Genomic DNA, 15,848 nt, shown 5'->3' with positions numbered 1-15,848 from the left:
TGGGCCACAGATGGAGGTTGATGAGCCTACTAAAGCTTTGGCTAACCAACTTGGGTCTCTTAGTTCAGGAAGGTAAAGGCTTCTGCTTTATGATTTGGATGTCCCTCCCTGCCACCAGTGACTCACCCAAGGATGTTGTGTTACACTGTTCATAAAAGCAGGCTGTTTGATCAAATAGAGAGCCTAATCAATCTAAGCAGATACGACCGCTTTCTAGAACCATTTTTGTATGTTTTATTCTCACTGCCTTCTTTGTCCAATGTCTGTGTAGCAAAGTTAAAACGAAGTGCTATATCAAATATTTTCCTTTTCTAATTTAAGCAGTTAGTTCTTGAGACCCTTCATATTTTTTACATAATATTTGGTAAGGGTCTTTTTATGTCTATAAATAAATAAGGTATTCTGAATTCGACTCCTAAAGTCAGTAGGAAGTTGTATGTTATTGCAGATCACCTCTTGAATTAATCATAAATGACATCGAGTTCGCAATGTATTCTTGGTTTGTCTATATGCTTCTTATGGCCCCTCATCATAGCATCTAGGTACCATGTACGTAACTGAGTAGGAAGTATTTGTCTGTCAGAACTGTACAGGCAAATAAATGTACATTTTTTAAGTAGACCTATTAATGTATAAGTATATGCAAAATTAGCAGAACTCACTTGCAAAATGTATGGATTCTTCAGACAAGTAGCTCCATTGTGTGTATGGTTATATAAAGATTTGTATATACTTACTCGTCTACATAAGGAATGAATTACTACTAAGGACATTTCTGCTCTCTGAGGCATCCTAAGCTACACAATGCATCCCTCATGCAGTAGATGAGGGAACGTCAGGCATAATATAAGTTGCTCCAAATATATATTGAATGAGGAGCCATGGATCTATGGTTATGAGTCAGACCAACTTTCTGTCCTTGTATTTTTTTTGAGTCCCAGTTATGGAAATAACCTTGATAAAAAGAATGTCTCAATTAGCCTCTTGAAATCAGTGTCTACAACAGATACGTTTGAATGGAGGTATGAAGGGGTTGGGCCAAACCTAAGAGGGAGTTCATTGCCTGAAACCAGAGAGCCTCACAGTGCCTGCCATTGGCCACTGATGGAAGACCGGTACTGGGTTAGATGGACCATTGGCCTCACCAAGTATGAACATTCTTATGTTCTAAAACTAAAACTAGAATCAGGTGCTAGAATGTGAGAACCGTGTGGGAGCCTGAGTCAAGTAGTTGGAGAAATGACCCAATTCAAGATTCGTGTTCTTGGAAAGAGTGAAATGAGAGAGACTGGAGGTGGAAGACTCCATTCAGATGGTATCACAGCACCCTATTCAGGAAGGTAAAATGATACTCTCATAGAGGGAGTTGGAGTATTCCTCTACAGAAAGGGAACATAAGCTCTACAGGAATGGGGACGAGTTAACCTAAGAATTATAAGAGCATGTTTGGTTACAAATAGTGCTAAAGTAACGATCATCCGGTGTTATGTATCTAGCAGTGAACATGATGAACAAGTAAAAAATGCATTGCATAGTAAGTTGAAGGCTGTATTAAACCAGGTTCATACTGATGTTGTCATTCTGGTTATGGATGACATGAATCCAACAACCTCAGATATGAGCATTGCATGAGTAAATACAGAAGTGGGCGGACAATGGTGATTTACTAAGCTGTGTAGTATGTATAACCTGTACATTAAAGGGACACTTTCCCTCATCTAGGAAACAAAAACTAATATGGAAGTCAAATGGTGGAATTATCAGGAAACAACAGGATCACATTGCCATCAGCAGATGGTGGAGAAGATAAGTGCTGGATACATAATCTCTTACAAGTAGTGATGTAGGAAATGACCACTATGTTGTCATTGGAACAGTTAGAATAAAGCTAAAACGACAAGCTAATAAGAGGGATGGAATTCCTTGTGAAGAAACTGTCTGACCTGGGAATTAGGAGGGATTTTAAAATCTAGCTCTCAAGCAGATTCCAAGAGCTGTGGGTAATGAATGATGATATAGAGTAACAATGTGCTCATTTTAGAAATGTCTGTCAGGAAGCTTCCACAACTTCATTTGCGCCAAGGAGATCAAGGAAAGAAGAGTGGATACATTCAGGCACGTGGAAATAGATTGAAGAAAGAAAACCTTTAAAAAGAGGCAAGCACAGGTGACATATGAAAAACAATGCACATTGCAATGAGCGTATGTAGAGAAAGATAAAGAAGTGATGAGAAGGTAAGAGAATGGCTTGACAAAAAAGTTAGAGAAGCTGAAGGTGCATCAGTGAGAGACAAAACTGGTCCATATGTATAAGCAATTATCATGGTTCCAGAGTCAGTGGTATTGTAAAAGTGAAAGATGGAAGACAGTTAACAATGGAAGCAGAACGATGGTGAGAACATTTTAAGGAAGTACTCAACCAACCACAGCCAACAATTCTAATCAATGGATGTGACGAAGGTGAAGAATTAAATATCTCACTGCTAGAAATTTCAGAAGCAGAAATAGAGGAAGCAGTTAAGCAGCTAAAAGAATGTGAAAGTGTTAAAATCACTGCTGAAATGCTTAAAGCTGGGGAGGAGGTGTAGTTCATGAAATACATAAACTTTGCAATATAGTTTGGGAGAGAGGTGTGATCTGTAAATTACCAAAGAAAGAAAATCAGGTGGTGTGTGAGAATTGGCAAGGAGTAATGCTACTTTCAGTGTCCAGAAAAGTGTTCTGCAGTGTACTATAGAACAGAATCAAACTGGCCATAGGTGGAAAAACTGTGTATTGAGCAAGCAGGCTTTAGACCAAAAGGGTCATATATAGATTACATCATTGCCCTGAGATGATTGATTGAGAAAGGGCTTGCTTGCCAGAGAAGATTAGCCTTGAACTTTATAGATTTCACCATTGCTTTTGACTGCATTCATACAGAGTTGCTATGGAAGGTCTTGTGGCAATATGAGCTTCCTAGAAAGGTAGTGTCACTGGATAAGATGCTGTATGACTGTTCAAAATGCTGTGTAAGGACAGAAAGTGGAAAACTCCACTGGTTTATCTCCATCATCGGAGTGCAGTAGGGATGCATTTTATCACCTCTCCTCTTCTGCATCATGATAGATTACTTGATGCGAAAAGCAACATCAAAGGAAGATGCAGGAATTATATGAAGTAAAGGAAAACTTCAAGATCTTGACTGTGCAGATGACATTGTTCTGTTGGACACATGATGATGATGCTCTGATAAAGATCACCTCCAGTGTGAGGCTGCCAAAGTAGGATTAAGAATCTGCCAAAAGAACGTCAATGTCACAATTATTGAAAGCAATGATAATGCATATGTGATCAATAGTGAAGATACAGCATGGATAACTAGTTTGTATATCTTGGAAGCACAATGATTGCTGATGGCCAGCTCCGTAAGGAGGTGGAAGCAAGAATTGGGAAGGCAAGTGGAACCTTTTCAAGACTGGCAAATATCTGGAAAAATAAGGAGATTCACAGAAGAACCAAAATAAAAGTTATACAATGCTATTGTAATTCCACATTGTTATATGCTTCTGAAACTTCACAAATGTTAGACACCAACAACAGAAAACTTAATGCGTTCTGTCAGAGATGCTTGCAAAGAATACTTAGTGTCCGTCGATGGGATAAACCCGGGGTTCTCAAACTGGGAATCGTGACCCCTTGGGGTCACAAGGTTATTATGTGGGGGGTCACAAGCTGTCAGCCTCCACCCTAAACCCACTTCACCTCCAGCATTTATAATGGTGATAAATATTTAAAAAATTGTTTTTAATTTAGAAGGGGAGGTCCCACTCAGAGGCTTGCTATGTGAAAGAGGTCACCAATACAAAAGTTTGAGAACCACTATGATAAACTGACCAATGCTAATGTATTATAGAAGGCTGCTCAGCAGACTTCAGAGACAATGATTTGAGAAAGAAAGCTGGTTTGGGTGTGTTGTATGGATGGCAAAAAAATGTATTCCTAGACAAGCCTTTGATTGGATACCACCTCATGGAAGACAGAAAAGAGGAGGACAATAGATGATATATAGGAAAACCATTAGAAAGATGTTGCTGTCATGGAAATAGATTATAAAGGAGGAAGAAATGTGTCATTAAACAGGTGGAAAGACTGGGTTTGCTTATATATCACAAAGCACGAGAGCATCTAATGGAAAAAATCTGCTTATGCTTATTGTAAAGATGAAGAGTGAAGTAACATTGTTATCTTTTGCGTGGTGGACACTTGTATGCAAATTTTCACTCCTGTTTAGAGTGACATTTTAAAACAAGCAAGTAACTACTTGTACATTTCTGAAATAATTAATGTTTTTCAGGCTTTGTAGAACACGTGTGGGATCCTTTGTCAACTTCACAAACAGTCAGTCTAGTTCAACTCTGCAAAAATATCTTTGAAGAACATTCCCTTTCCAAAAATGAATCTAGTAAAGCAAAACAGGTAAAAACCACTGTGCTGTTAGAGACCAGAAGAAAATGGTATATTTTAAAGTCATTGATAATTATATACTCTTCCTACCCTTGCTGTATGCATTCATCCTATAATTCTAAAGTTGCTGGTATTTTGATTAACCTTTTCAGATCACCTGTAATAAGCAAAAATTTAAAGCTAAAATTGTTCTGCTTTCAGATGTGCAAATGCAACTCGCTTTTAGTCTGTGGGAGATGTGTACATCTTTGGGCAGAAATTGGCTCTTGCTACTAAAAAAATTATGACTACAATTGTGACGAGCCTCTTGCTAATAGTAATCTTTTTCTCCTCTGTGAAGATGAATCTTTCAAGAACTTACAACTTTGCATTTGATTTTTTTTAAAAAAAGAATTAAATACACAACTTTTACCTGTTTAAAATCTGAAGGATGCTTCAGAGCTCAAATGTTTTTCACTGGTTTAGCACTACAGTAGAGCTAAAGAAAAACTTTTAAAAAAAGTGCAGTCCTGTTTAAACTTCACTAAGTGGCTTCCTTTCTAGAAGGATTTCCATTTATTAAAAAATGGATAATCATTCCACCAGTGAAAAAGATCTCTCTAATATTAAGCATTTTATAATTGTGTACTCGGGGTTCATGATTCTTTACTCCAGTATGCTAGTTTCATTCCTATGTACATTCAATGAACTTCACCATCATAAAATTGGTGAAATTGAGTAGAAAATCAGATCTTGAATATGAAAACCTGTGTGTGTACCTGTCAGCCGGATTACAGCTTTGAAACTAAGGAAATCAAATACAGTAGTACCTTTTCAGCATATTTTTGATGTGTTGGCTAAAGTCAGAAAAAGTAAAACTAAAAATTACCCACATTTTAATTTGATAAAAGTGTAGAGACACTGTGTAAAGCTGTTAGACCTTTGGAGAGAAAACAATAACTGTGGTATTGCTTATGACACAATTAGTTATGCAGAATTTTTCAGTTTTTCTATGTGATGAATCTATTGTTTAACCATCAGTTTCATTTTGTAGTTACAAGAACATAAGAATGGCCATACTGGGTAAGACCATAGTCCATCTTGCCCATTATCTGTCTCTGACAGATAACAATACCAACACGTCATGGGAGGTGTACAGAACGGGCAGTTATGGATTGATTTATCCCTGCCTTCTACTTCTGGTTATAGACTATGTATAATCATTTTGCTATCATAGTAAAATAACATGCAGCAAATGACATCATTTGGGGAAAATTAAATTATCTTGCAAAACACCACAATGACAAATGGTCAAAGAGCGTGGTAGGGTCGGTTAAAATTGCAACCAGCTGATAACTATAGCTAAGAAAAAGTCTATAATAAATGTAATACAGTTGCCACCTGTTTTATATATTATCACATTCATCTAAAGGGAAATGCTGTCTTTAAAATTATATCTTACAATGTATCTGCTATCATTTAAATGTTTTTGTGGGGAAGCATTGGTATGTCAGTGATAAATCTCCAATTTTTTAATAGGATCTGGTAAACTCAATTGTTTCAAGAATGAAGAAGTCGATAGAGGAAGATGTCTTTATTCCTCTGTATCCTAAAAGGTAAGGCTAATTCTGTGAAATACCAACCAACCACTTCATTGGAAGTGAGGTGCCAGTTTAACATACAGTCAACATGAATGGGAAACTAATGGAATAGAAAACTTCCTGAAATAGCTACAATTTCCAATGTCTGCTACATCATTGAGTCAGGTTGGGGAGCCCTTACTCAAGCTGGTGAGTAGTTCTGTTTATTAGAGGAATTGAAATCAGTGGGACTACTCCTGTGAGTAAGTGCTCCACAATGTAAGAGCTCCTCAGTCTGGCCTTATGTATGTATTGGTGATTGTTAAAAGGATGCTTTGGCTCAGCCAGCCTGTATTTCCCCTTTGATTCATCTCCTCCTCACATTCACGAATTGTTAGTGTTTCCCTTGAGTCTTTTCACCTGTAAAGAAAAATACCTAGCTGTTTGCTTTATTGGATTTGTTTTTCAGTATATTTCACAATTTGGAATTAATGGAAATCCCTCTTTTCAGGAGAGACATGGGATTGCAAACTAGCTTAATGTTGGGAGAAAATGCATTGCTAAAGCTGATATAGGAAGTTTGCAGAGTATCTTCCCTCTACTGCCTGGCTTTGTACAGTGCTGTCAGTCTGATATCAAGTGTGATTAAGTGTTTCCAATTACCACTTTTAGTAGGGACTATCAAGAGACTAGTGATGGATTCCAAATGTAAAGTTATGTAACAGAGCTGAGACCTATTTTCTGGTTGTGACCCTCTTTATTGATTTGAGAACTGAAATTAACATCCATCAATATACAGAAGAGATCAATTGGTTGGATATTTTTTCTAAACAAAAACCATGAAAATGTTGTTTTACCAATTTCCTGTTATACTTTCTATGATCAGCACTGTGGAAGACAGAATATTGCCACAATCAAAGTTTCAAGAAAGACAGTTTTGGTCAGCTGTAAAGGTAAGCAAGATGTACCTAATTTCTCCCTGAAAAACCATTTGGGCTAAAATATTTCATGCTTGATCTCAACCAAGAAATACATATTCAGGGAAGTTTGATATCCTAGGGATAGTGCATTGTACTGGGAAGGGGATATGTAGTCCTCAGTGAGAAATAATAGAAATCATAGAAATGTAGGACTGGAAGGGACTTTATAGATCATCTAGTCCAGTTCCCTGCATTGAGACAGGATTAAGTACTATTTCTAGAGTAGACCATCCCTGACAGGTGTTTGTCTAACCTGTTCTTAAAAAAACTCCTGTGACAGAGATTCCACAAGTTTTTGTCATATTTTGTTTCAGTGCTTAACTATGCTTACACTTAGGAAGTTTTTCCTAATGTCTAATCTAAATCTCCCTTGCTGCAATGTAAGTCCATTACTTCGGTCCTGTCCTCAGCAGTTCAGGAGAACAATTTACTACCCTTCTCTTTATAACAACCTTTTACGTACCTGAAGACTAACATATTCCCCCCTCAGTCTTTTCTTCTCCAGGCTAAACAAACCCATTTTTTTCAGTTTCCTCATGGGTCATGTTTTCTAGACCTTCAGTCATTTTTGTTGCTCTCTTCTGGACTTTCTCCAGTTCGTCCACATCTTTCCCAAAGTGTGGTGCCCAGAACTGAACACAGTACTCTAGTTTATTTGAGCATAAGCTTTCGTGAGCTACAGCTCACTTCATCGGATGCATTCATACCTCCTGTTTCATGAACTAGTTCATCAGTGTCTCTGTGTATAAATCTCCCCACTGTATTTTCCACTGAATGCATCCGATGAAGTGAGCTGTTGCTCACGAAAGCTTATGCTCAAATAAATTGGTTAGTCTCTAAGGTGCCATAAGTACGCCTTTTCTTTTTGTGAATACAGACTAACACGGCTGCTACTCTGAAACCTGTCAGTACTCTAGTTGAGGCTTTATCTGTGCTGAGTACAGTAGAATTACTTCTCATGTCTTGGTTTCAGTACTTCTGCTAATAAGGATCAGAATAATGTTTGCTTTTTTTGCAGCAGTATTTCATTGTTGAGTCATATTTTGTTTGTGATCCACTATAACCCCCAGATCCTTTTCCTAGGCAGTCATTTCCCATTTTGTATTTGTGTAAGTGATTATTCCTTCTTAAGTAGAGTACTTTGCATTTGTCTTTATTGAATTTCATCCTATTTATTTCAGACCATTTCTCCAGTTTGTCAAAATCATTGGCGTTGGTCCTGCTTTGAGCAGGGGGTTGGACTAGATGACCAGATGAGGTCTCTTGCAACCCTAATCTTCTGTTGTTCCATGATTTTGAATTCTAATCCTGTCCTCCGGAACACTTGCAACCCCTCCCATCTTGGTATCATCTGCAGACTTTATAGAGGTCTCTGTCATTTTCCAAACCATTTATGAAGATATTGAATAGAACCAGACCCAGGACAGATCCCTGCAAGACCACACTCAATATGCCCTTCTAGTTTGCCTATGAACTATTTATAACTACTCTCTGAGTAGAGTTTTCCAACAAGTTGTGCATGCACCTTTATAGTAGGTTCATCTAGACTGTATTTCCCTACTTTGTTTATGAGAGAGAGAGAGTATCAAAAGCCTTACTAAATTTGAGCTATATCACATCTACTGCTTCCCCGTAACCACAAGGCTTGTTACAAAGAAGAATATCAGTTTGGCATAACATGGTTGTCCTCAACAAATCCATGCTGACTGTTACTTATCACCTTATCTTCTAGGTGCTTACAAATTGTTTGATTATTTGCTCCATTATCTTTCCAGATACCAAAGTTAAGCTGACGGGTCTATAATTTACCCTTTCCCAGTCCTCTGGGATCTCTCCCATCCTCCACGAGTTCCCAAAGATAATCACTAATGGCTCAGATTTTCTCAGCCCAATCCTTAAGTATTCTATGATGTAGTTTGTCAGGCCTTGCCGACTTGAAGACCTCTAACTTGTCTGAGTACATCTTAACTTGATTTTTTCCCTGTTTTAGCCTCAGATTCTACCCCATTTACACTGATGTTCACAATGTTAGTTGTCTGATAACTGCTAACCTTTCTGGTGAAAACTGAAACAAAAAGACATTTAATACTTTGGCCTTTGCTGCATTTTCTGCATTTATCTTTCTCTCCTCATTGAGTAATGGGCCTACCCTGTCCTTGGTATTCCTCTTGCTTCTAATGTATTTGTAAAAAATTTTTGTTACCTTTTATGTCCCTACCTAGTTTAATCTCATTTTGTGCTTTAGCCTTTCTACATGCTTGTGGTGTTTTTTTATATTCATCCTTTGTAGTTAGATCTAGTTTTCCCCTTTTTGTATGATTCCTGTTTTAGTTTCAGGAATGTGTGCTCTTCAAAGATAATTGGTTGAGAAATAATGGTTATAAATGTGCTGGCATTTGAATGTACTTATCCATCCATTTACACAAATGCCAGATCTTCCCCATCTCACCCCAGACCTTCGCCAACCATTCTTGCCCTGCATATTTCCTCTCTCCATCACTTGCTTCAAAAGTCCACTTGAGTGTGGTGAGAGTGTCAAGATGATTTGGTGGCATTTGGGCTGTACCCTAAATCACTTTCCAAGTCCTTGTCCTCTTCTGAGTGCATTGCACTTCTGGGGCTCCACACCCCGAGCACACAATCTGATGTGAGTGTGCAGTCCAATGATCTCCTGTTCAAATAAACACATCAACATATTTTTTTTAATCTAAAAAGATTGAGTTGAGGGAAATTCCAAGTGGGAATTTGGGCCTGCACGCGGTCCAATGAGAACGTGTAACCAAAGTATTACATTCTGGGTTTATACTTCAGTTTACCTGCTGTCACCAAGTGTGCTCATTCTAAGCTTGTTTATCATTTCAGCTGCTGTCTAATATTCTTCTTTGGGATGGGATCATAGTAGAAGATACACTACATGAGTTAGGACTAGGCAAGCTGCTGAATCGATATCTCCTTCTGATACTTCTTAATGCACCACCTGGACCAGATAATGTGGAAAAGTGCAACAAGGTAAAAATTATATACAGGAAAAAGGCTTATATAGAAGAACAGTGTCTGAAGATAAAATAAGTAACAAACAGTATCTGTAGCCTTTAAGGTAACGTTGTAAACTCTTGATGGTGTTAGAAAGGCACAGTCAAAATATTCAGGCCCGAAACTTAGAAACTATTACAGTCCAATGGAAAATATCTTTTTTGGATCCTAAGGGTGAAATCTTGGCCCCATTGAAATCAGTGGAAGTTTAGCCATTGATTTCAATGGAGCCAAGATCTCACTGTAAGTATCTTTTTGAAAAATCTATCAGTTCAAAATAAAATAAAAAGTGTGAGCTGTTCGTGCTCGCCTCAATCACCAGCTATAATTAGCCATTTAACCTACACCATGCTAGTAATGTTTCAAAGCCCATTGAAGAATGGAAAGACGTCTGTTGAATTCCTTCAAGTCTGGTTCAGGCCCACACTCACAAAGTTGTATGCTTTCTTGGTGCAATAGATTATGCTAATGCACAGAGAGTTTTGTCAAAACAAAAGCCACATTAGGTTTGTTAAAAATCAAAAAAATGCCAATGTTTGACTCCAAAGTAGATCTTCACACCGTTGAGAGGATAGAAATCCTGGGCTTTTTGCTTCTAAGTGTTACAAACAGTGGAGGGTAAAATAAACAATTTCTAAAAAGGGTACTGATTTAATGCCTTGGCTCCGGAATAAGTATTTTCATAATGCTGGTTCTTAATGTAAGTTCAACAGCTGGAGTTGTATATCTCCTAGCCACAAAATGACTTATCAATGAACCTCTTGGTACTGAGGATGAAGAAGGTGGTGGCTTCTTTGACTTGGGCAGATTCTAACTTCTTGACCTGAGGGATTAATGCAAGCATATGTTTTTGCCCAAAGCTAATGTATGCTAATGTGCTTTAAAGGTTAGCAGTTCAAATTGGCAATAACTAATGGTGTTTTATGCCAGCTAGATTGTCTTCACCCTCTCCCCTGGTTCTTGTCACGCAGACAGAAAGCAGAAGACCAGAAGTCCAAACTGTAGACAATGCAATGTTTGTTGGGGTTAGTTTCCAGTGAACATGTTCCGTAACTCTGACGCCGCAGTGTTTTGTCCCCCAATCCTCAGGAGGTATAATTATACCTGCAATGCATGCCCACAGTCCCACCCCTTACAACTTAGGGTCATGTTCCCTTTTGGGTCTGGAGTCTTAGTCCCACCTCTTTTGTATCCCATCGGAGGGGTAAGGAGTGAGGTTGTGCTCTGGTTGGGGACTGCCTTTTTTTTACTCTTTTAGTATTTTATACCTTCCCCCCGACCCAAGCCCCTTTGCCCCTCCCGACTCGTTGCTTGATTTTTTGCCTTGAGATAGGGGTTGAGGCAACCTTAAAGTGTGCTCTGAGTAACACTTTAACTGCTCTGATCTGTTCCCATTGTACTAGCAAATCCATCTGACTAGACTGAAGCAACATCATTGTTTTTTGTCCTTTGTTTACACACATTAGTATAAGAGTATCAAAAAGTCAAACCCAAAATTCTATCCCAGGCTAACTAACAGACCCATATACTAATATAGATAAAATTGTTAGGTCTTTAGGCAGTCTTTTTAATATATGCGTGCAACAAGCATCAGAAGCAAAATGGAAGGTGTAGAAAGGACTGAACTTTTTATCACAAACATTTGTGTATAATTGTTTGTTCATTACACAGAAACATAAAAACCTTTAGAACAAACAGCCTATAAATTCTTGAAGCTGTTGAGTATGCCAAGAATAACAGATATCTGGCTCTATATCTGACAAAGCTTTTTATTAATAACAACAATGGAGCCAATTAAAGGAGAAATAAATGTGAGTTAAAGCAAAGTGAGTTAATGCATTTAAGGATTGTCTAATCTTTTCCAAATATGTTTTGATTGAACAGGTAGTTGCATGTCTCCCAGAACGATGGTTCAAAGAGCTTAAAAATGGATCAACTCTCCCTCAGTTGGCAAACTTTAGCCAACATTTGTTGCAAAGTGCACATATACTGTACAAGAATAACTGCAGGTATCTGGCATTTTTTTGGAATTCATTATTTCTACATGTATTGTGTATGTTTGTTTTATTAACTTTTTTGTTTGTATATTTACATCATATGCTTCAAAAGGGGCCTTGTCAGTGGTTTATATTTTGATCTTTTCATAATAATGCATATCTATTTGAGAGGTGTGGAAGGATTGTAAATCAAAAGCAAATTAAAAACCTTGTAATGGACACACAAGAATAATGGAAAAGGGCTTCGTGACTTACTTACTGGTAACAGTGTACAGACATGTAAAATCCTACATTACATCGTTCCTATAACACTGGTCCATCTATTTCTAGAGAATTGAGGAAATAGTCCTATAATGTTGTTCCTAAAGGAGGCGTTGGAGATCTGCTGTGATTCTCTGTATCTTGCACACTGAGATGTCTTATTAGTGCTTGCTTTTATAAAGAATGAAATAATTAAAATATGTAAATCTAATCAGATTAGTTTAAATTTATAAAACGTGATCTAATAGAAATGGAAGATATAGATGTATGTTAGCTTTTCTTGCCTAGCCTTTGGACACTGGAATGGTATGCAACATAACTGATCGCTACAGCCCAGAGTAATTTTCATTAATTTCCAGTGTAGTTTCTTATCTGCATTTTAAAAATCAATACACTCAAACTATATGGTGGTCAGACACTTGAATAGTGTACATTTTCTTTTATTTTTTTAGTGATGAAACGAGAGACCTGATTCTTCTGTTGGTGAAAGTCAATGCCTTGCATATTGCAGAGGACTTCATTGAGGAATATAAACTGGAACACCTGAAATCTATGGTCAGAAAGTAGAATTCCAGCGAAAGGACTAAAATATAAAATTTAAAATGCTGTAGCCATTTTAGGTTTGATTTAAAGCAAGATAAAGGTCAAGCTAAAATAGTGTTCAAGCAAAACCTTTAACAATGCAACTGACGAGTTAGGGCTGTCCTTTCTTTAGTCTGCCTTGTTGAGCCTAGATATTTCATGGGACTTAAAGGCCCTGCAAGTATTAGGCTTGAATTTTTGCATTTCTTGTGCACCCAAAATTCCCATGGTGGGTAGTGAGTGTTCTTGGTGCACCAGGAATGCAAAATCTGGTCCAATGCATGTTGCACTGGTTGGCATCAAGTTAGTTGAAGATGAAATGGCAATCTTAAGTACCACAGGGGTGATAATGCTTTATTCCTCTTATAGGTGTCACTTAAAGGATAGTGAAAGGATCTGAAAAATGTGTGTCAGAATCAGTATACTGTAAGTAAACAGCCTTGTGTAGAATTTCCAGTCTTGAACTGTGAGCCTAGTATTGTGTAATATCTCTCTATCTCAGGGAGAATACCAGGTCCCTTCTCTGGTCAGATTCCAGTGACCATCTTTATGGAGATCGTGGGAGAGTTAGTCCGTATAAGTCCTGCAGGGTTTCAGCTGAATAATAGGAATAGAATAATGGGGACAGCTGAAATAGAAAGCTAGGGGGATAGCAGGCACCTATCTATATTATACCTAGTGTGCAAATGTAACACTCGTAACATCACAATGTAAGGATGGCATCCGCTGTACGTTGTCTTTTATAATTCAGATGCTAATGTGGATTGTGCTCAAGTGTGTGTGGGCCTGGGCTCACCTCTGGTCCTATTTTCCATCAGTTTCTTTTTAATGATCATACACACTTCAGTGGTTGGCAGTGAGATGCAGGAGTCCTTTATTGTAGCAACTTCAGAACATTTTTTTAATGTGAATTTTTCACATCGTTTTCAGAAATCTGACTGGTGTCTGAGAGTCTTGCTGATCGCTATTTTTGCTTCCCCCTGATGTGTACAGTCTCGTCTATCATACACAGAATATTTTAAAATAGGTTCTGTTTTAAAGAGAGAATTTTAAATGTATATAACAAAAGTCATTCTGCCATGGAATTGAAAGAGAATTGGTCATAGAAATCCAGAGAGTGGCACAAGTTCTGATGCAGAGTCATTTGTATCTGTATTTCCCCAAATGGTATTTAACATGTAATATTTGTATTTTTCTTATAGTAGATTTGTTTTCCCTGTGGACATGCTTTTACATTTTTTTAAAACTGGGTATTTTTTATTTTTGTAAAATAAATGAATATCAATTGTAAATGACTAGGTACTATTTTTTATCTTGATTGTTTAACTCTTGTACAAATGGACTTCATAAAATAAAATTTAGTCTTGCATTTAGTTCATATTTATTTGAACAAGTAATTAATGTCAATTCTGGGTGTTCGCTGTATTTATCATACTAACATGATTTAAGCAGCATATCTCTAGAATGTGCAAGATTCTACAAAGCAGTACCCTCTTTCAAGACCATCTTTTGCTGTGATTACTGTAATAAATCAACTTACTAATGATGGCAAGATTGTGCAGCAATTGATAACTTTTTTAAATTAAGATTTTTTTTTTTTTTTTTTTTAACCGGCAGGAACTATGAAATTAGGCAATAGCTAATCAATATAAGCATGTGATTTGTCCTCCTTGCCTTCCCTCCATATTTGTTGGTATGTTGTCTCAAATTAGACTGAGTTCTTCAGGGAATGAGCAGTGTCGACCTGTGTATTTGTACAGCACCCAGCACAATGGACCCTTGAGAATGTAGATGCTGTTGCACTACACGTAACATTCTTTCAATGTCATTATTGACTTGATGTTCCTGGATGGTGTTGCAAGTGCTATTTTGGATGATATAAAAAATGGTAGCCGTCGGGGGCTAAAAAGCCCCTCCAGAGGTATGACCAGAGTAAGGGGTACTTACTCATGGTGATGGCCAGGATAAATTCCAGTTTGTGTAACTGAATTCTGCATGCTTCAGTTTTCCCTGAAGTTTCAGTTGTCCTGTAATAATAGAGCTGTTAAACAGCTGCACTGTTTCACCAAAACACTGCTCCTACTGAAGTGCAGTTGAAGTGACAAGCGTATATGTGCGTGTATTTTGTAGAGTGCTGTGGGCTCCCACAGGCTAATGTGTACTTACACATTTTTAAAAGGCCATTTTAGTAAGATTTTGCAATCTTAAAAATACTAAGTTTCTACTTAATGTATTTTGTACCAAACCCAAAGCTTTCAATCACTTAACAGACACCTACATTTCCCACTGTTTTTGGCCAGCCATGTAGCACTTTCAGAATTGTCAATTTCCCAGTGTACAGAGAGCCTAGTGTAGACTCAGGCCTATCCTACAGGTTGCAATGGGGGAAGGGTAAAATAGCTGTTAAGTTTAAAAATCCATTCCATCCTCCCTTTTAAAAAATGGAACCTAGGCATTTGTGCAGTCTTATCCTTTCTACCAGCAGATTTAACTACATCTCTTCTCCCTCTGTGGTATTAACTAAAAGGTGTAGCTAGTTATTTGATTACATTCATTGTTTGTTCTTAAAAGTGATTGAGACCCAATAACCAACCACAGCTAAATGTATTGTCCAAAGACAATAGTATGGTATGAAAAGGAGGCATGCATACCCTCCTTATCTCTCAGCATGTTTTTACATGGAAGGTATGTTGTAAAGATGCACATTTCAGCTAGCAGTATTGATTCTGTGATTTCTGAAAGTTACAAAACTCCTAACGTGTCACTAAAATCCAACCCACCAGTTTGTAACAGTCCCTTGTTTTGTTCTGTACCTTTCTTGGATACCACATTCCAAACCAGTTGGGCGTAACGATACATCCCAATCTGTGCTAGGACATACCATTCATGTATCCTGGCTTTGTCAGGCTTCCTATTTTCTAATGCTAAAGCTGACATCAGCTTTGCAAAGTGTTGTGGGATACTTGACATAGGTGAACAGAATTGGCAGA

General features: G+C 37.6%; 1 protein-coding gene across 3 annotated transcripts in view; it reads left to right on the top strand.

The window, feature by feature from the left end:
• GCFC2 (GC-rich sequence DNA-binding factor 2) overlaps nucleotides 1-14,249 on the top strand; it is a 44,096-nt gene extending 29,847 nt beyond the window's left edge. Inside the window, exons 14-19 of one of the 3 annotated variants that reach the window (XM_074947497.1) lie at nucleotides 4,337-4,458; nucleotides 5,965-6,041; nucleotides 6,892-6,958; nucleotides 9,848-9,994; nucleotides 11,903-12,027; nucleotides 12,729-14,249. In XM_074947497.1, coding sequence (XP_074803598.1) covers nucleotides 4,337-4,458; nucleotides 5,965-6,041; nucleotides 6,892-6,958; nucleotides 9,848-9,994; nucleotides 11,903-12,027; nucleotides 12,729-12,843 — 653 coding nt within the window. In that variant the 3' untranslated portion in view covers nucleotides 12,844-14,249. The remainder of the gene's footprint in view (nucleotides 1-4,336; nucleotides 4,459-5,964; nucleotides 6,042-6,891; nucleotides 6,959-9,847; nucleotides 9,995-11,902; nucleotides 12,028-12,728) is intronic. The other 2 variants (XM_074947499.1, XM_074947498.1) reach the window with 2 other exon arrangements.
• The last annotated feature ends 1,599 nt before the right edge of the window (nucleotides 14,250-15,848 follow it).

This window comes from Natator depressus, chromosome 3, assembly GCF_965152275.1.
Source record: "Natator depressus isolate rNatDep1 chromosome 3, rNatDep2.hap1, whole genome shotgun sequence".
Taxonomy (NCBI): Eukaryota; Metazoa; Chordata; order Testudines; family Cheloniidae; genus Natator; species Natator depressus.
Note: the sequence above shows the minus strand (reverse complement) of the source record. Positions and strands in the feature narration are given on the sequence as shown.